Source organism: Stegostoma tigrinum, chromosome 24 (genome assembly GCF_030684315.1).
Source record: "Stegostoma tigrinum isolate sSteTig4 chromosome 24, sSteTig4.hap1, whole genome shotgun sequence".
Lineage (NCBI taxonomy): Eukaryota > Metazoa > Chordata > Chondrichthyes > Orectolobiformes > Stegostomatidae > Stegostoma > Stegostoma tigrinum.
The window spans coordinates 34,028,094-34,049,242 of NC_081377.1; the positions used below are offsets into that span (position 1 = coordinate 34,028,094).

General features: G+C 42.4%; 1 protein-coding gene across 1 annotated transcript in view; it reads right to left on the reverse strand.

Moving 5' to 3' along the window:
- mfsd2ab (MFSD2 lysolipid transporter A, lysophospholipid b) overlaps positions 1 to 21,149 on the reverse strand; it is a 61,583-nt gene that overhangs the window by 17,810 nt on the left and 22,624 nt on the right. The window contains exons 4-7 of the mRNA XM_048557661.2: positions 10,345 to 10,477; positions 6,899 to 6,977; positions 6,128 to 6,297; positions 4,128 to 4,218 (exon numbers count right to left, since the gene is read on the reverse strand). Coding sequence (XP_048413618.1) covers positions 4,128 to 4,218; positions 6,128 to 6,297; positions 6,899 to 6,977; positions 10,345 to 10,477 — 473 coding nt within the window. The remainder of the gene's footprint in view (positions 1 to 4,127; positions 4,219 to 6,127; positions 6,298 to 6,898; positions 6,978 to 10,344; positions 10,478 to 21,149) is intronic.

The following is a 21,149-nucleotide window of genomic DNA, read 5'->3' on the forward strand; positions in this document are numbered from 1 at the left end:
CAAAGAACAGTAATGACTCATCATAGAATCCCTACAGTATGGAAACAGGCCCTTTGGCCCAACAAGTCCACACCAACCCACAGAGCATCCCACCCAGACCCATCGTCCTAATCTACACTTCCCTGAACACTGCGGGCAATTTAACACGGCCAATCCACCCAGCCTGCACATCTTTGGACTGTGGGGGGAATCCGGAGCAACCAGAGGAAACCCACACAGACACAGGGAGAACGTCCAAACTCCACACAGACAGTCACCCGAGGGCAGAATTGAACCCAGGTCCCTGGCACTGTGAGTCAGTGTTAACCACTGAGCCACTGTAATGGACTCAAAACTCTAGTCTCTCTACAGATACTGCTGGGCCTGCTGGGTTTCTCCAGCAATCTGTTTTTATTTCAGATTTACAATTTATTCAGTATTTTGCTTTCATCCACATCACAATACTATATCAATGGTGGAATGTTTTGACACCAATCCTTACAATCTCACTCACCATGAAAATAGCAGTGACTGTAGGATGCAGAAAGCCACCTTCAAGGAATTGTGAGGAAGACAGGGGACCAGCGAAACAGATACCAAAACATTGCACTTCATCCAGTCAATTACAGAATCCCTACAGTATCAAAGCAGGCCATTCAGCCCCATCGAATCCACACTAATCCGCCCACCCAAACCTGTAATCCTGCATTTCTCCTCTCTGATGAAGGGTCTAGGCCCGAAACGTCAGCTTTTGTGCTCCTGAGATGCTGCTTGGCCTGCTGTGTTCATCCAGCCTCACATTTTATTATCTTGGAATTCTCCAGCATCTGCAGTTCCCATTATCTCTGATACTTTCTCACGGCCAATCCTTGTTTGCTCAGACATCTGGCCCTTCATGACCTACTTTGGTATGGATTTAGACACAAAGAAGAGATGGAACTGGATTTTCTTTGCTCCTCTCGGGAGATCACCTTGCGAAAGTTCAGCATGGTGGCTCACTGTTTAGCTCCCAGCACCAGGGATCCAGGTTTGATTCCACCTCGCATGACTCTGTGTGAAGTTTGCACATTGTGTCTGCGTCTGCATGAGTTTCCTCCCACAGTCCATGGTTGTGCAGATTAGGTGGATTGGCTGTGGGAAATGCAGGGTTACAGGTTTGGGTGGGAGGGTTGGTGTGGATTCAACAGGGTGAATGGCCTGCTTTGATACTATCAGGGTTCTGTAATTGACTGGACAAAGTGCAATGATGCACCAAGCTCCTTTGGACACTTTATTCCCCTCATCCTGCTTTAGAAGTGGTTCCCATTACTGAAGGAGTCAAGAGCATTGTGTACTTGTTTGATCTCTTGGATCAGGATTGTTCTATTTTAAAGCAAGAACTTACAATGTAATTTCCCTTTAGTTCAATGTCTGCTGACCAATTAAAATTATAATTATAAGGAGTTATAAGGAACTACATGGTGAGCAACATTTGATGCTTCTTTGATCAAGTACAGCTCACACATCGGACAGTGAAGAGTTAGCATTTGTTTGGGAAGTGATAAGACTGCGTACTTATCCAAAGAAGTCAAAAGGACCATTCTTTCCCAGTCCCTTTTAAAGAAACTGAAAGGCCACTGACTACAGGCCAACAAAGACTTTTTTTTTAAAAAGGTGCCCTTTCTCAAACTGTGGCATGTAAATTATTGGATTGACATGGACTGTTGGAAACTCAACTTATGGGGACAAAAACACTGCTGGCGAATTAGAAAAATACAGAAATATATTTTTAAAATTTTCATGGGCATAGGGAAAAAGGTAGGCTGTGTGATTAATTCATTAGCTATTTCGCAGACAAAATGGACTCAATGACCTCTGTGCTATGTCATTCCCTGATTGTATGATGATAAGCTATCACAAGGTAGTGTGTGAATAGATTACTGAATACATAGGTCTGCAGCAGAATTTACAGCAAAATTTCAGCAGAGCTAAACAGCAGCAATACAAAATCAATCTCTGCATATTTTTTGAGATAGATAGCACTTCAGCACACGGTAAAGATGAACAGTGCAATTGCAAGAATAATCTATGCCTTTATTTATTTATACCTCATCCTTCATTGATTAATGTTACTGGGCACCTTTAGAATATTTCACTTCTTATAGTAAACCTAGTTATAAACCAATTGCAGCAGAACAGGTAATTGATGGTGATGGGCTGGTCTGGTTCACTGACCCCGATGCATTGAATTTAGAATTCTTGTCCTCAGTTATAAATCTATTTAAAGCTGAGTGGCATCAAGAACTTCCTCCAACCCCATATTCTACCTTGTCTGACTAACTCTCATCTCAAACACATTTGCTCCTGTTTTGGCACAAAGGGAGGAAGCAATGTTCAAATTCACTTCGTAATGCCCTCCAATGTCCAGCCATGCAAAAGCACCTTTAAGACTGTGCCTGAAATAATGAATTCAGTCAGCTGCAGTAAATCTTTGCAAGCCCGGCATCTCAGTGTGATTTCATAAAGCACCTCAGGACATTTCTTGCTGATGCACTTATTCAGACATGCTGACCATGTTGCAGGACTGACTACAAGTGCTTTTTAAATGCATTGTAAAATTGATCCCATTTGGATGTGTGATGAGGAGAGCGCGTCTCAAGAAACCAGTGTTACAAACACACACGATGGAAGGTGCCAATGCTTAGGAACTATCAGGTCAGGGGAAGGGGAAGGAACAGAGGTTGTAATGGGGAGTGGAGAGAAGTGAAAGGGACGGAATCAGAGTATGAAAGAGGGCAAAAAATTGAAAGCAGCTTTGAAGTGCTTTTGAAAGCACATCATTTTTGGAAATTATATCATACAGTGCCCCAATGGAAGTTTTATTTAAACAAGAAATCTTTAGAAAACTCACAAACTTGTGTTAACTTGTAACCATTTCCAAACTGGTCACAGTGACAGGTGGGTTTTAATTCATAAATTATGAAAATAGTGTCCCAGGGCAGGATTGACTGCCACGAGGGGTCATAGTTTTAAGGTGATAGGAGGAAGGTATAGAGGAGACGTCAGAGGGAGGTTCTTCACCCAGAGAGTTGTCAGCGCATGGAATAGTTTACCAGTGGTAGTCATGGAAGCAGAGTCATTAGTGACATTTAAGCGACTGCTGGACATGCACTTGGACAGCAGTGAATTGAGGGGAATGTAGGTTAGGTTATTTTATTTTTGGATTAGGATTATTCCACGGCACAACATCGTGGGCCGAAGGGCCTGTACTGTGCTATACTTTTCTATGTTCTATGTTCTAATCCTGTACTGGGAGGCCTGAATTCAAGTCTGACCAGCTCCAGAGGTATGTAATAACATTTCTGAACAGGTTGATTAGAAAAGCTAGGTTAATGAAAGTAAAAAGGAGGCAGTCGCAATGCTATTATTCTGCAGAGGAAAAAATAAAATGGTTGTATCTAACTTTATTTTGATGAAGGTTCCGCGCCTCCCTGACCACTGACGGCCCTCAACTGGCTTTGCATGTAAATCAGTTGGAGAACACGGATGATTTCTTGGTGGTGGTTAACATGTGACAAATTACAATGGATGATTTGGAAAGAAAACTTTCATTTGCGTGTTAAAAGAACATCTGGGTATAAAGAGAAAAAGGAGGTGCTTACAGGTTTCTTGTGGTAGACTGGCAGTGTCTCTACCTCTGAGACAGGAGGGCCAGGTTCAAGTCCCATCTGCTCTAGAGTATGTAATAGAATCCCTAAGCAGGTTATTTAGAAATACATCTATAAAGTGCTTGCAGGGCTAAGGAAGTCTTGTGGTGCCGTGATGGTCTCACCACCTCTGAACTAGGACTCCTGGGTTCAAGTCCGACCTACTCCAGAAGTGTCAATAACATTGCTAAATGGGTTTCTTAAGAAGTATCTTCATTGCTGCGGTAGGAACTTGATTGAGGGGTCCTCTGATGCAGCGGTTGTGTCTGTCCCTCCATGTCAGAAAGTTCAAGTCCCACCTGCTCTAGTGATATGTAATAACACTTCTGAATAGGTCAACTAGAAAATATATAAAAAGTGCTTCCAGCTGTGGAAAGCAGCACAATTTCATTTTGAAGCTTACAGTTGAGCATAGTTTTAAATGCACCTTCTCTATGTAATAGGTCTAAAACTGTTATTTACCATCTCTCTCCTGGACTCCAGCAAACAGAATGATGGTGCAGAGAATATATACTGCTCCAATGACTCCAGCTGCCATCAAGTAGGCACTTTTCTGTACAGAATGAAAGAAAAGAAAAGGACTGGTTTTTTGTGGCATTCCGGAGAGACAGATAAAAGCAATTGATAACTCTTATTTTACGCACTTTGAACTCCAACATTCAGCGTGAGCTGGGTCTTTATGAACAAAGATGAGAGAATACGGTACTGGTAATGTCACGAGACCAGATTCCAGATTGTGCCCTGGGGACAGAGCTTGAAATATCACCATGGCAGTGGAATTTAAATTCAACAAGGAAACAAAAATCTAGAATTGAAATCTAGTCTTGGCTGTGTGCCTGTGTTTGTATGGGTTTCCTCCAGGTGCTCCAGTCCACAGTCCAAATGTTAGGAGGACTGGTGATGTTCAAATTACCCAAAGTTTCCAGGGATATTCAGGCTAGATGGGATAACCATGGGAAATGCAGGGTTTCAGCATTTGGGTGAGATGCTCTTTCAGCATCAGATTGGTATGGACTTGAATGGGCTAAATGGGCTCCCACACAGTAGGGATTCTATGAATATGCTTAACGCTAATGCCCTCTGAAATGGCCAAACAAGTCACTTGTTTCAAGTGCAAATAGGATGAGCAATAAATGCCAGTCTTACCAGTGACAGATCTCCTTAAAACTAAATTCCAGTACATTCAAGCACATTCCCAATGACTGATGTCAGCTTAACTGGCCTGTATTTTCTTGTTTTCTCTCTTCCCTCCTTTCTTGAATAGTGGTGCTACATTTGCTAACTTTCAATGTTGATGATGATGGGATAGTGTTGGGGGATGGGCTTAGATTAGTTCACAGGTCAGTGCAACATCGAGGGCCAAAAGCCCTGTTCTGCACTGTATTGTTCTATGTTCTAATACACATTGGTGTGTAACTTCAGAATTTGATTAAAGAAGTCAAAGACATGATATTTGTTCAACATCTCTGCTATTTCCTTGTGATATTTTCTGTTGTCCTGACTTCTAAGGGAACAACCTTTACTTCAGCCACTCTTCCCCTTTTTGTGTACATACAAAAGCTCTTACAATCTGTTTTATATTTACATTCCTGACTAGATTATTTATACTTATTACTTTCTCTTTTTTATCAACTTGTTGGGAGGATTTTCAAGCTTTCTAAATCATTCCCAATCCCAAATTAATATTCTTTGTTGTAGCATTACAAGCTTCTACTTTTAATCTAACACAATTGTAGATCTACTTAATAAGCCAAGATAGATATTTCTTGCTGAATTTTTCTTTTGCAATGGAATGAAATTTCATCAAAAGCACTGAACTGCTTCTTCGAAATTCCTTCCCATTTATGTACCACCTTACCTGCTGGTATATTTATCTATTCAAATGTAGCTGGTCTGTGTTTGGCTTTAGGGTTAAAGCTTATGCTTGTGATTGGGATATGTTGTTTTCAAACTGAACAGGGAATTCAGAATTGTTATGATCACCATTTCCCAGTGGATTTTTCAATATGACATTGCTAATTAACACTGCCTATGCGATAACATATTAGAATCCCTACAGTGTGGAAACAGGCCCTTTGGCACAACGGGTCCATACTGAACCTCAAAGCATCCCACCTAGACCCATCCCCCATAACCCACCTAATCTACACCTCCCTGAACACTGTTGGCAATTTTAGCATGGCCAATCCACCTAACCAGCACATCTTTGGACTGTGGGAGGAAACTGGAGCATCCGGAGGAAACCCACGTAGACACGAGGAGAATGTGCAAACTTCAGACAGACAGACAGTTGCCTGAGGCTGGAATTGAACCCGGGTCTCTGGCACTGTGAGGCAGCAGTGCTCACCACTGTGCCACCATGCCACCCTTTTTACTATTAGTAATCCTGCTCACCAATTTTTATAATGTGAAATTTGATTTTGATATTTCTACCTTTAAAACCTGGAAACATGAATACATACCAGCTGACTGATGGATGTGTTGACGTTATACTGTGTAGTGTTGACTTCAATTGTGGACATTGAAGCATTAATAAATACACTTTCATGAATACATGGGGCATCAGCCCCACCCACAATCTGGCCTTGTATTGCTGTTCCCAATACTGTTCCCAGCACCTCCACAGTCATACCTGCAAAGAAAAGTAGCAATCATTTATTCCCATAGTAACTCACCTTCAAATACTTAGAACTGGAGAATCTATCAGCTAAACAGGTTAAAATATCCTCAAGGACTCTGTAGCCTAAGAATTAATGTCAGTCCCAGAATCCAAGAATAGTTATAAGAAACAAATATTTTTCTGTTCACACCACAGATACTCCTCATTTTTTCTACAATCCAGAATTATTTCAGTATCGGCATTGTGGTTTTTAAAACCTTTGAACTCCAGAGTATTATTTGAGTCGTTGTTGAATCACACTAAAATCAGTTTTCTGCAGGTGCAGCAAGTGAATTTAATCTTGCACAGATTAAATGGCAGAATTTAACCAGATTGAGAGCTGTGGAAACAAACCAGGTTACTCTTAAAATTCAGAACTATTCCCAGAAATATTCCGCTCGATCGAGCTTAGTTTTACCATGCTGATGGAAACTATAAGACAGTGAACTCACAATCAAAGAAATACAACAATGGCAGTGATTCAAATTAATGTTTTAAAAGAAATAAGTAAAATAATAGACATGCTAAAATTAGTGTTATAAACTCACTAATACAATAAAAAAGGCTTACTCACGATATGCTGTTGCGGAGTCCCTCTCCGTTTGGTCTGTGCTTATGAACATTGTGAGTGCAGAGTAGGGCACATGGAAGCACTAAGAAAAGGATGGAAAAGTTTTTTTTCAAATAGTGACATTTAAAAAACATCCCACTGCAGCATCTCGAAGAAATACAGTACTCCTGTAAGTTAAGAGCCACAGCACAGGACAGAATGAAGAGGTTCAAATACACATCTACCACTCGAACTAATATTAAACTAATCTGAGATATTATGAGAAGGTTATGGGCTGGATTTTCTCACAGCCAGGATGGGTCTGGAATGCTTAGAAAAGCAGACAGGTCCTGAATATGAAAGGCTCACCCACAATGGTGGTGGTATGGGATACACAGGCAGCATACCAGATTCAGCAGGGCCAATCAACAGGAATGCTGAGCTCAAACAGATCCATTTTCCAAGGGCCTTTATGCACAATGTGAGATCACTAATTTTATGGGCTGCTGTAAACAAGCATGAATGGTATCTAGGTGTCATGATGTAAAACCCCCGCCTTTTAAAAATGAAAAAAAGAACAGACTTTCAGCTAGAGTATAAAGGCAGGAACCCTCTGCTGGAATGCATTGATGTACAAGCAATCTTATGTTGTTTGGGTAAAAAACCCACTAATCATCTATTCCTGAAGGTTTAATAGATTTCACATATAGACAGGGTGGTTAAAAAGGCATTTGGCACGCTTCCCTTCACTGCTCAGTTCTTTGAGTATAGGACTTGGGACGTTATATTCAGGTTGTGCAAGGCATTGGTGAGGCTTCTTCTGGAATACTGTGTCCAGTTCTGGTCGCTCAGTCATAGAAAGCATATTGTCAAGCTGGAGAGGGTTCACAAGAGTTTTACCAGGTTGTTGCTGGGCATGGAAGGTTTGAGTTATAAGGAAAGGCTGGATAGGTTGGAACATTTTTCGCTGAAACATTGAACGTTGAGGTGACCTGATAGAAGTTTACAATATAATGAGGTGTAGAGAGAGTTGATGGGAATTTCAAGACTAGGGAGCACATTGTTAAAAGGTGAGAGGAGAGAGACTTAAAGACAAAAAGGCAAATTCTTTACACAGAGACTGGTTTGCGTGTGAAATGAACTTCCTGATGAAGTGGCGGATGCGAGTATAATAACATTTGAAAGATCTTTGGAAGGATATATAATAGAAAAAGTTTGGAGGAATATGGCCCAGGAGCAGGCAGGTGGGGATAGTTTAGTTTGGGATTATGTTCGGTTGTTGGACTGAAGGGTCTGTTTCTGTGCTGTATGACTATGACAATGACTCTCTAATATGCCCTATGGGTTGTTGTAATAATGGAGCTCATTATGCATTATTTCCTAAGTTAAAAAACCTCCAGGTGCAGGGGTTGGGCTGATGTTGAAAGCCAATGGCTAAAGGTCTAACAGCCTTTTCATGCAACAGGGTTTAAGTCTGAGCCAACCAAACTGTCCCCTGCCTTTGTGGCCATTTCCAAATCACTCTGGACGCAGTGTATCTGCCCCACCTTCATTTCTGCTGACTAACAATAATGGAGAGAAGGGTAATTAGGGATGGGAGCCCTTGTGTAGGTGGTGGTGGCCCATTTACAACTGAGTGGCGTGTTAAGTCATTTCAGAGGATAGGTCGAAGTCAGACCAGTTTGTTGTAGGTCTAGGGTCATATATAGGTCAGACTGGGGAAGAACATTAAGAATACAAAGTGTGGAGCTGGATGAACGCAGCAGGCCAAGCAGCATCTCAGGAGCACAAAAGCTGACGTTTCGGGCCTAGACCCTTCATCAGAAAAGGGGGATGGGGAGACGGTTCTGAAATAAATAGGGAGAGAGGGGGAGGCGGATCGAAGGTGGATGGAGGAGAAGACAAGTGGAGAGGACAAGAGAGTTGCAGTGGGAAAGAGATCCCGTGAGGTTTGTCCAGAGGGAAGAGGGTAACTTCTTCAGGTTAGGCATCCCCCTCTCTCCCTATTTATTTCAGAATCGTCTCCCCATCCCCCTTTTCTAATGAAGGGTCTAGGCCCAAAACGTCAGCTTTTGTGCTCCTCAGATGCTGCTTGGCCTGCTGTAATCATCCAGCCCCACACCTTGTTATCTTGGATTCTCCAGCATCTGCAGTTCCCATTATCTCTGATCTTAAGAACATTGGATGTCCCTCCTTGAAGATATCAGTGAACCGGATGATTCTTTCATTTTAAATGATAATCGATAGTTTGCTGATCCGTATTAACATGATCTACAATTCACTTTAATTTTATTAATTAACTGAATTTAAATTCCTCTAGCTACGATGGTGGGATTTGAACTTATGAACAAGTGTTGTTGGGTTATTCATCTCAGCCTCTTGATGACTGGTCCAGTATCATTACATTATAGGATGGAGGACCCTCACAGGGAACTCAGTGACAGGAATGTTTGCATGCTGGATGCATTACATTCCACTTTGAGCTGGTGCTGCTCTCCATGATCCTTTCTAATTCTAATCACTCTCTGGAATAAAACATGCCCTTGCGTATAGGAGACTTAGGAAAGCAGAAGAGATTATAGGAGTGGTGGAAAATGCAGGCTGTTCAGTTAGTCCAAGCTGAGCATGGGTATCTTAAATGCATGACTCAGATCCTGAATGGAGAATCTATCCTCCATTTGAGAAGGATTAAGGAAAGGGCAAATGGACTAAAATAAAGCATCAAGAAGGCCACCAACTTTGTATTTATCAAAGATGTTGGCACAATTTTTAAATCACTGACAGGAGCTTCCTGTAAGTCAAAGTGCGAGAGCCAATTCATGCAAATAGACGTGTTTCTGGACATTGAGACTAACAGAACCTTTCCATAACTGGAACAATTCATCGTGGCCATTGCAACTTAAATACTTTGGAACAATTGGAAACATTATTCGTACATTAGGAACACTGAATTTTTATGCACTTCCATTGAGAACTGTCACTTTCCCAAAAATCACATGGCACCATCCCAAAGGTAACACACCAGCAGCCAAGTCAAGCAGGTGAAAAGGAATGTTTACAGACAAATAGCCACAGGTACGAATTAGGTTACAGTGGGTTCATGTTGTTGAGTCAACTTTGAGAAATAGGTTAATGCTTCTGGCATTGGTGATGGAATAATTGCTGGTAAATGCTGTATTAGGGTATCGATTTCAAATTCATGAACGTCAAACTTTGGGCTTCTAACAACAGAAGCCACCCAAACTTCTTCAAAGTAAACACGTCTCACTAAGCGTTAAGTGACCATTTACTGGGTTGGATGGAAGTACAGACACTTATAGCAACTTTTTTTTTTAAAGTTAAGAGTAACTCTTTTCTTCAGGTCCAGTAGCAGAGTCATCTGGAAATAATGAATACAAAATTGTGTATTCCATTGCGTGTCACCTGTTCACCAAGTGCAACTGAGGTAAACTCCCTTATTAAGTACTTACTGTTTGCAGTGTTTGGAACAAACAGTAGAAGACCAAGAACCAAAGGATTTTTCCAATCTCAGACACATTTCCATCTGGTACATACCACAGGAGAAAGTAAGAGGCAACTGCGAAAGGTGAAGAGCAAACAATCCTGGGAAAAAAAGAGAAGTAAAGCTCATTCTAATTTATTTTCAAAAAAATGTTCTAATATACTTAGCTCGGCTATTGCCAAGCTCCACTGTTGCAATCACAATGCATTGTCCATTGGCAGCTTAATTACCATAAAATGGGGTGGCACGGTGGCTCAGTGGTTAGCACTGCAGCCTCACAGCGCCAGGGACCCAGGTTCAATTCCCGCCTCGAGCGACTGTCTGTGTGGAGTTTGCACATTCTCCCAGTGTCTGCGTGGGTTTCCTCCGGGTGCTCCGGTTTCCTCCCACAGCCCAAAGATGTGCAGGTTAGGTGGATTGGCCATGCTAAATTGCCCATAGTGTTCAGGGGTGTGTGGGTTGTAGCGGTATAGATCTGGGTGTGATGCTTCAAGGGGCGGTGTGGACTTGTTGGGCCAAAGGGCCTGTTTCCACACTGTAGGGAATCTAATCTAATCTAATCCCAGGCATAGGTAGCATCAAAGAGGTCTGGCTACAGAAACCAAGACCAAGGTTAGATGTTCAGTTGACAGCTCTAGCCACCTGCAATTTAATACAGCACCACATTTTTCCACAGCAATTTAAAAATGGAAAGCCTTTCATGATCACCAAATGCTTAATATTGCTTTACAGCTAATGAAATACTTTTCATGAGCACTCGCTGCTGTAATGTAGGAAACACAATAGTTAAATTGTGCTCAGCTGCTCCCACAACAATATGAAAATTGCCAGATAATCTGTTTGTTGTGATATCGATCAAGGGATAAATACTTGGAATAATCCCCACACTCTTCATCGAATTCGCACCATGGGATATTTGACAAGCAGATGGTGGCCCAGTTTAACCTCTCGTCTGAAAGATGGAAACTTTGACTTTTCAATGGTCCCTCAGTGTGTCGCTGGAGTGTCAATGCTGATTTTTTTGTCCCATGCCCTGGAGTAGGATTTGTCTCAGGAGCTTTGTGACTCCGACTCCAATCTATAATGGACAAATATGTGACTGTAGCCCAGTCCAGTCAGTCTGACTTCACTCCACATCAGTTAGCGTGACAGTAGGCAATAATGAACTGGACACATTTTTGCCACAGAACCATGTGCTGTCTGGTTAGCGGGTTTGTTGTGCCAGTGGGCATTTCATTACAAGATAATGTGTTTCCTAAAACAGAGGCCAGTTGGCATCCCTGGCACTGTCTGCGGAGAGAGGAAGCTCAGGTTTGCACATCAGTCCAATGAGAGATGTTGCAAATAACCAGCTCACGTGGCAGAGGGCTGGGTTAAAAAGGATGCTCTGAGATGAAATGACTGAAGTGACTAAAAGAGGCTAGAATGAAAGAAGTGGATTGGCTGTTTTATATTTAGAAAGAAAGGTTCTTAGATCACACAAACAGCTAATATTTTGAGATATGTCTACGCTTAGAAATGGACAATTAACCAAAAGCAAAAAAACTTAACTTTACACGACAGAGGTTATTTTGAATTCAGTAATTATATTCTTTGCCACTGGGACTATCCACCCTGCGACTGATGATAGCCCTGAGTATAGCCACCATCACTCCCATCAGCTGATGAAGTCGTTGATTCATTTTTTTAAAGACAGACAGTACGACAAGCACCAGAACAGATGATAAACCCAAAAATAGCTGTCACTCTGACAGCTGTGCTGAGTGAAGTTACTGCCGAGGCTGAAAGGTTGTTCATTACAGCTTCAGCTGCTCTGTAGCTGACATTTGCACATGTACCAGTCCAACAGTTATTCTATATTTGGTAAATAAAGGACATTCTGTTTCAAGAAGCTCATCTCTAAGCCAGTGCATATTTCGAACCTTCCTCACAGTCCCTACTGCCTATCTCAATAGCAAACCCAGTTCAGATTTCTCAACTGCTCTGGTTTGAGAGTGTATAAGGTCATACTCACCCTTGACTAGGAACAGTATTAAACACGGTGACAGTACTGGCAGACAATAATGCTCTCTGTTAGAATATAAAGGTGGGAGATGCACCAATAAAGTTGTAGCAGGTTACTTTTAAATTTATTTATTTTTGATCATGAATACGAATGTTAGCAATTTGCAGTTTGCCATGCAATGATTTGATTTATTGTTGTCACATGCACTGAGATATAGTGAGAAGTGTTGTTTTGCGTGCTTTACAGGCAGATCATACCATACAAAGTGCAGCAAGGTAGCAGGACAGAGTGTAGAATATAGTGTTACAGCCAGAGAGAGGGTGCGGAGAGAGAGCTCAGGATTAACATAGAGAAGTGCATTCAAAAGTCTGATAACAGCAGGGAAAAAGGTGTTCTTGAATCTGTTCGTATGTGTATTTGAGCTTTCATATCCTTTTCCTTTCTGTGCCCAAACTTTTCTCCTTGTTCACTTTCCTACCTCCAAGGCACGACTAACAGATGACTGGTACCTTGCCCCATCTGCCATTCTTCACCAGGTTATTGACATCAGAGTGAAGCTTGTTTGAGCTCCAGACTTATGAAGCTAGAAGGACAGGTCAAAGACTGGAAATTTTTATGGTAATCATCACCCCCCAAAACCCTCTTCACTGCCTACAGGACATGTGTCACGAGTGTGATGGAATACTCTCCACTTGCCTGGATGCATGCAGCTCCTGCTCTCAAGATGCTTGACACCACTCAGGACAAAGTTGCCTGTTTGACTGACACCCCATCCACAACCTTTTATGTCCCTCCCCCCACCACTTAGCAGCAGTGTCTACTGTTTCAAGATGCACTGCAGTGATTCACCAAGGCTCCTTAGACAGCACCTTCCAAACCCATGCACTCTACCTCCTAGAAGGATAAGGGCAGCAGATACATGAGAACACCTTCAAGTTCCCCTCTGAGCCATTCACCATTCTGACTAGGAAATATAATCGCTGTTCCTTCAGCGTTGCTGGGTCAAAATCCTCAAATTCCCTCCGTAACAGTGTTGTGGGTCTACCTGCACCAAATAGAGTTTAACCAGCAAGGTCCAGCCCAACAATTAGGATCCTGACCTTCGGGAATCAAGGGAGAGAAATCGCAGCCCTCAGTAATATAGAACGTCGGATGGTGCGCTGCATATTTGTGATGTAGAGCTGACTCCAAGACAACATGCTTGGCAGTAGAAACTGAACCACATCAACATTAACAGGTCTGCAATGCTCCACCCTCTTCTGTCAAGCAGAAGATACAACAGCTTAAACACATGCACCAACAGGTTCAAGAACAGCTTCTTTCCTGCTGTTATTAGACTGCTGAATGGACCTCACAAATTTAAAATCCAATGTTAATCCCTTTGTGCACCCATAACTTGGTATTCCTTGCTCTGTTCAGTCACCCCGTGTTCTTTGTATATTACGATCTGCCTACAGAAGAAAATTTTTCACTGTACTTAGGTGCCTGTGACAATAATAAATCAGTTCAAATTAGGGCATTGTTCCATAAAGTTCAACTGTAAATGGCTCTCACAGAAAAACACAGCTGCAAATAGCATAAACAATGCAGTGAATAAAACAGGTGGATAGTTACCAGATTAGGCTTGGATAGCATTAAGTATATTGTAGCTGTTACATCTATGTACAGTCCGCTGTGCTTGAAAGAAATGATTGTGTTTTAGCAGGATAAGTTATCATTCCTCCTTAGTCTATCTGAAACCTTATATAACATTCTGAGCACAGCTAGGGCAAGAATTTGGTCTTAACCATGTGTTATGTCATGGTAGAACGTTACTTTTTAATCTAATTCATTATATGAATGTAGAATGCAGCATCTGCCTTGGCTCTGGCAGGAGACTTTGTTTGAAATGTTCTGCATCAATTTTTAATGAAACAAAAACAAAACAATTTTTAAGGTTGTCAGACACAATCAATTAAGAAAGTGGTGATCAAATCAAAAACACAAATATAAAGAAAGGTTTTAAGTTCTGTGTCGGAAGTATGACCAAAAACAATCAAGCTGCTTCCGAACCAAGACATTAATAAACTGACACGCTGCCTTATGACAGTTCAGCTCTTACAAGTAACAAGCGCTTTTTCTGTCCGCATTAAAACTTTAATTTTGTTCGGGTTTTGCTCACACTCTGTTTAATTGGAAAGATGAGGTTGCCCAGAAGATCATAAGATCACTGCCTGCATTCCAGTGCAATGTGATCACATGGAACATCAGCACTGAAACAAGTCAATGGGGCCCACCCAGTCCATACAGACTTTATGCTCCACTGTAGTCTCTCCATTTTTCTTCATACAACCATCAGCATCACCCACACTATTCCCTACTCCTCAACTGATTGATTTTACTGTCATGTGTACTGAAATACAGTGAAAAGCTTTGTTCACACGCGGTACAGGCAGATCACAGAAGCAAAGGATGTACAGATCAAAAAGACTTTGAGATGTACAGGTTACATTGCAGGTTACATTATTTGAGAATACAGCCCGTTCAACAATCTGATAATGGCCGGAAAGAAGTTGTTCCTGAGCCTGCAGGTGCGTATGTTCAGGCTTCTGTATCTTCTACCTGACAGAAGAGGTTGTGGGAGATCATTATCAGGGTGCGATGGGTCTTTGATGATGTTGGCTGCCTTTCTGCAGCAGTGGGCTGTGCAAATGGAGCCCATGGATGGAAGGTTGGCTTCTATGTTAGTTTGTGCTGTGCACACCGCCTTCTGTAGTTCCTTACAGTCCTGGGCAGAGCAGCTGCTGTACCAGGCTGTTCTGCACCTGGACAACGGTGCATCTGTAGAAGTTGGTGAGGGGCCTTCTGGACATGTGAAAATTTCCTGAGCTGCCTGAGGAAGAGGAGATGGTGTTGTACCATCTTGACTGTTGCATCTGCGTGGGGAGTCCAGGACAGGTCGTCGGTTATTGTCACTCCAAGGAACTTGATGCTCTTCACTCAGCCTCAATCCCGTTGATGTAGATGAGGACATGTTCTCGTCCTGTCTTTCTAAAATTGATGATCAGTTCTTTAGCTTTGCCAACATTGACAGACAGATTATTTACATTTCACCACGTCACCAAGCACTATCTCCCTTCTGTATTTGGACTCATCGTTGTCAGATATCCGTCCCACAATGTTGGTGTCATCAGTGAACTCGTAGATGGCATTCTTTCAGAATTTGGCAACACAGCTATAGGTGTACAGGGAGTGGAGTAGGGGGCTGAGGACACATCCTGTGGGGGGGGTCGGGCTCCAGTGTTGAGTGTTATTGTGGAGGAGGTGCAGTTACCTATTCTTGTGGCCTATGGGTCAGGAACCTAAGGATCCAGTTGCAGAGGATGGAGCTGAGACTAAGATCACAGAGTTTTGAGATCTGTCTGAAGGGAATAACGGTGATGAAGGTGGAGCTGTAGTCAATGGACAGGAGTCTGACGGAGGCGTTTTTGTTGTCCAGATGTTCCAGGGATGAGTTTAGGGCTAGTGATATGGCATTTGCTTAGGACCAGTTATACCAGTAGGCAAATTGTAGGCAGGCTGGGAGACTGGAGTTGATGTGGGCCACGACCAGCCTTTCGAAGCACTTCACAGTGATTGAGGTCGGAGCCACTGGGCAGTAGTCATTAAGGCACACTGCACATGTTTTCTTGAGTATGGGGATGATTTTTGAAGCAGGTGGGGTTTTCAGTTTATAGGAGGGAGAGGTTGAAGATGTTGATGAATACCTCCACCAGTTGGTCCGCACCGGATCTGACAGCTCAGCCGGGGATACTGTCCGGGCCCATCGCTTTCCTTGGGTTGATTCCCAGAAAATTGATCTGATGCCTGCGGCGGTGACGGAGGGAACAGATATGTCTGGGGCTGTTGCAGCAGGCATTGCCACACTGGTGGCGTTCTGCTCAAATCGTGCATAGAGAGCTTCAAGCGTGTCAGGGAGGGATGTGTCTTTGTCTTTATCTTACACTATTTCATTTTGTATTCTGTAATGTCGTTTAGGCCTTGCTGTAGGTGGCGGAAGTCTGTTTGGTAGGTTTAGGCCTCTAACTTGGTGCGGTACTGCTTCATGGCCTCCTGGATGGCTTTGTGGACGTCAGATCTGGATTTTCTATATCGCTCTGTCACCCGACTTGAATGCTGCACGTCTGATCTTCAGTAAGGAGTGGATTTCCTGGTTCATCCGAGGTCTGCGATTGGGGAACACTCGGATTGATTTCTTCCTCCCCACATCTGCTGATGAAGTCAGTGATGATGGTGGTCAAACGGTCCAGTCCACAGAGTCCAAGCTGGCCTAGAGACGGTTCTCTGCTGCCTCGGGCCAGCACCGTACTCCGTTTCATGAAGGATTCTCCTGTTTCAGCTTCTGCTTGTAAGCTGGGAGGAGGAACACAGCACTGTGGTTGGATTTTCCGAAGTGCGGGTGGGGGATTGAGCGGTAGGTCTGGTGGTGTGTGTGCAGTGGTGGTCTGGGATGTCCGGTCCCCTGATTAGGCAGGAGATGTGTTGGTGGTTATCTTGAACAGGGTGGCATACATGGCCACAAAATGTGTGAATCTCTGTTGCCGTGGACCTTGAAGAATCCTATTGCTCTAAACTTAGACAGTCCCTTGAGGCCGCCATTGTAGTCATTAGGAAGTGGATAGAAATTGCACATCCCAGCAAAGGATCATCCAGGTCTTGTTTGACACATTGATGTGCAGCTACAGGTCAGTGACAGCCTGGACTCATTCCGTCACCTAACATCTCAGGGCCACAGTGGTCTTCATAGCGACCTGCTACTCCACAAAGGCAGTTGTGAAATTAGCTCGCAACAGAAGGTAAGCCAACCAAATAAAGCCACAAATAAATGAAGCACATCTTACTAATCTTCCACAGTCGTTTTAAATTGTCTTCCACCTTTTCTCTTTATGTACAACAACACATGCAGCGCCTTAGTCTTGCTTGGAACATAAATAATGATATGGGAAAAAAAGAAAGAAGTCAAAGTGGTTGCAGTTCCTGCAGAATCTTGCCACATTTTCCACTCTTGCCTCTCTGAATTACAATGATACATTCAGTACTTGGCAATTGTCACTCTAACCAACAGCCTTAATTGTCGCCCAAGAGCAGCACTGTTCGGAAACCAAGAACAAGACAAGTTCAGAAATCTATTGAGCTGCTTGCTCACCAAATAAGGTCTGGAAGGTAGGGATGGAGCATTGGCCAAGTCAGCAACTATACAGTCCATTCCTTTCCAGGCAAAACCGAGTTCAGACAGGATGGTCAAATTACAAAGCAAGAGAGTTTTTCTTCTATGATAGAAAGGGGGCAATGAAAATGAATCTCCACATAAATAAATTCAAAAAGCATACATGCACAGCTCGCCTTTGTTACCAGCAACAGAAAGTAAAGGATCACCTTTAAAAGGCAATGCTCAAAGTCCGTGAAATCAGACCCACATGCAACGCAGTGCAATTTTCAAGGACACATTCAAGGCTGAGTAAAACAGTCTAATTCAAATTCCATTTCGGGTGAATGTGAAATTTGTATAAAAACTGCAGAATGCGGGATAGTCTAACCCTTTCTTGGATCAAGTGGTAGGAACAGATCCCATGTTTGTCACTAACTAAGCATATTGGGCAAGGAGTCGAAACATTTTCTTTCTGATTAAGCTTGTTTTTTCACCTGAAAAATTTGCTTGAGATTATTCCAAGTATCTACAGTCCAGCTTCAAATTGTTTAAAGTCTAATGCAAGTGCTAACCTGTTGGAAGAAAAACTTCCAATACTCCACCAGTTTAGGGTTAATGAGAAGGAAGCTGAGTAGTTTGTCTGAATGCAGAATCACTGCATGGACGTATAGTATGCTGTAAAAAGAAACGATTGCTGCACAGGTAAAAATAATCATCATTTCAAAGTGCCCTTGCAATAGTATTCAGTGTTACCCAGAGAGTCAGCCAGACGTGAAAAAATCACGTGGTGCTGGAAGGTCTTTTAACTCAAAAATGCAGCAAAAATGAGTAATTGCAAAATCATGAAAATTTGAAGTACATAGAGCAAACGCACAACATATACACCAGAGGTTCGTCAGTGCTAATATAGAGATGTTTTGGATTCACACCCATCATTGGATTAGAGTGCAGCAAAGGGCTCTTTATTGAGACAGGGCAGGAGGAGGGGGATCTGGGAGAAGGCAGACAACATTGAAAAGGTTGCCAGTCATGTTATACTTGCTGGTCACTGCACTGCCTGTTCTTGTATGAGGGAAACCAAACAGAGTGTGTGTGTGGTCACTTTCCTAAAGATCATTGTTCCTCTGGATAATGCTGGGAATGTGGAGCAAAGGAAATATTGTCAGGGTGGCCACAGGGAAGAACAATCATTGTGGGTTGACATTGTAACTTGAGAAACTGGTAGAAGATGATAGACAGTTGCCTGGCAGGCTTGTTGTTCACTCTTTGCCACCTTCTGTCCTTTTAACGTCTTTCATTGTTTCACTGAGAAAGAGTCTTTTAACTTCCTTTGGGATTACCAATTTCCTCCAGCCCCTGCTTTGCTGAGTTCTAAGGAAAGGGCTCACTTTCTGATGAAATAACTCGACCCTAAATATCTCAGTTAACAAGAACTGCAGGTGTTGGAGTCAGAGATAACACAGTGTGGAGCTGCAGGAACAAAGCAAGTCAGACAGCATCAGAGGAGCAGGCAAGTTGACATTTCAGGTTGGGACCCTTCTCAGATCCTGGCACTAACATTCGGTGTTATCCAGAACGGCTCTGTTCCTGCTCCTCTGATGCTGCCTGGCCTGCTGTATTTCTCCAGCTCCACACTGTGTTAATCTCTATTCTCTAGATATCAATTGTCCTTATGTTAAAATGTAAGCAAACAGTTAAAGGTTAATTCTGCAAAAAACATTTCACACTTAGTAACATTCCTGTATATCCATGCCACGTGTTGCCATTCTGCCTCAGGCTAATTGTGAAGCTTTTGAGTTGAATAATTTTAACTGGAGATCCACACCATTCACTTTCAAATCTGTCACCTATTTAAATTATGCACAAGGAGGTCACTTGATTGTGGTTTTAGTCATAATACCGTTGTATTTTATTTTTCTTGGCCCTTTCGAATTTTGCCTTTTCTCCACTTCACTTATGTATTAAACGGTTGTAAATTTATTTTATCATACTAATAGCCTTCAAAGGCGTATTCATTAAACAGTTATTTGTGTGTGTATGCTGGCCCAGCCGATGAGAAATAAATCTTTAAATTCTACTTCAGCGCAGTTCAGCCGCAGGCTTGTCATTTTTTGACCGAAAGTAACCTTCGCCTGAACATTCCTTGCAGACGTCTCAGCTTCCTATTGGTGGATAGTGATAGTGTGTTCCTGCATTCGGACACACCCCTTTTCTCCACCCCACTCATTCCTCATCGCAGATTTCATTTATAATTCACATCACCTCCAAGAGCAGAGTACGTGGAAACGTACCCGCCCTCCGACTCTCCCCCGACAAATCCTGCAGAATTAACACATCTAGTGCATCTAGGTGGCTGCAATAGCTTGAAGAGTTATGCACAGTTACACATTGCTGATTGAAGACTACCCGAAGTCAAGCGTCACAATGAACCGCTGCAGTAACTGGCTTCGTGTTTCACATTGCAATGTATACAGGCAGCGGAATGTAGAATATTACTAACTCATTGTATCAGAGGCGAATATCAAGTTACTTTGGAAAAATTAAATGTTGGCACAACGTTCTCAAAGCAAGTACAAATTAAGCATGAATTATATAGTTTGCAGGCAATAATTATAAATGCAGGAGAAATAAAACAGAATTACTCGTGTAGTTAAAAGATCTGAATTACTAATACTTAACCTACAAGGGTAGGCTACTATGCAAGCTTGGATGAATTTCAGATTTGGGATGAAGCAAATTACTTGGCATAAGCCTGCAGTGTTTTCTTTAAAAACATAAACATCATTAAGTTCTTCTAAACAAAACTGAATTCCACTCAAAATTATGGATTTTTTAAAGGTTAGTTGATCAGTTGGAAAAGAAGGGACTTCTCCAGGTTGCTGTAAGTGCCCAGAGCACTTCCCAACCCCATGACCTTTATCACCTGGAGGGATAAGGTCAGCAGACACAGAAACACCAGGAACTTGCAAGGTCCCCTCCAAGCCACATACCATTCTGACTTGGAAGTGTATCGCTGTTCCTTCAATGTTGCAGAATCTAAATCCTGGAGCTCTTTCCTTAACAGCATTTTGAGTGGTCCCAACACATGGACTGCAGCAGTTCAAGGAAATCGCTAAACACCTCCTGCTCAAGGGCAATTCTAAATGGGCAAAAGTTACCACACACCAAGAACTAAAATCTAGATCCTAAATTCTCCTAATTTATAGCAGGAAATAACAAATCAGCAGGTGCATCCCATTATATTCCTGATGCCTGCAGTCCACTCATTCTGAAACCCAATATACAGCATCATTTTCAACTGGGTGGGGAGCTTAAGAGTTTAAGCACTATTACTGTGTACGGGTGAAATGTGTTCTAAGTGACTAGCTGGTGCACTTCAAAGACCACTTTTTAAGCTTGCTGTGGTTAGGTGCACTGGCAAGTATACAGTGTGTGCACAATAAATTTACAATTAATGGATTACAGATTGTCACTTCAGCTGTAGTACAGCCATACCAGCAAGAAAATGCTTCTGGAAATTGCCAATGAGCTCCAGATTTACTGAATTGCAAAGCCGCAACTTAGCAACAAAATTGCGGTA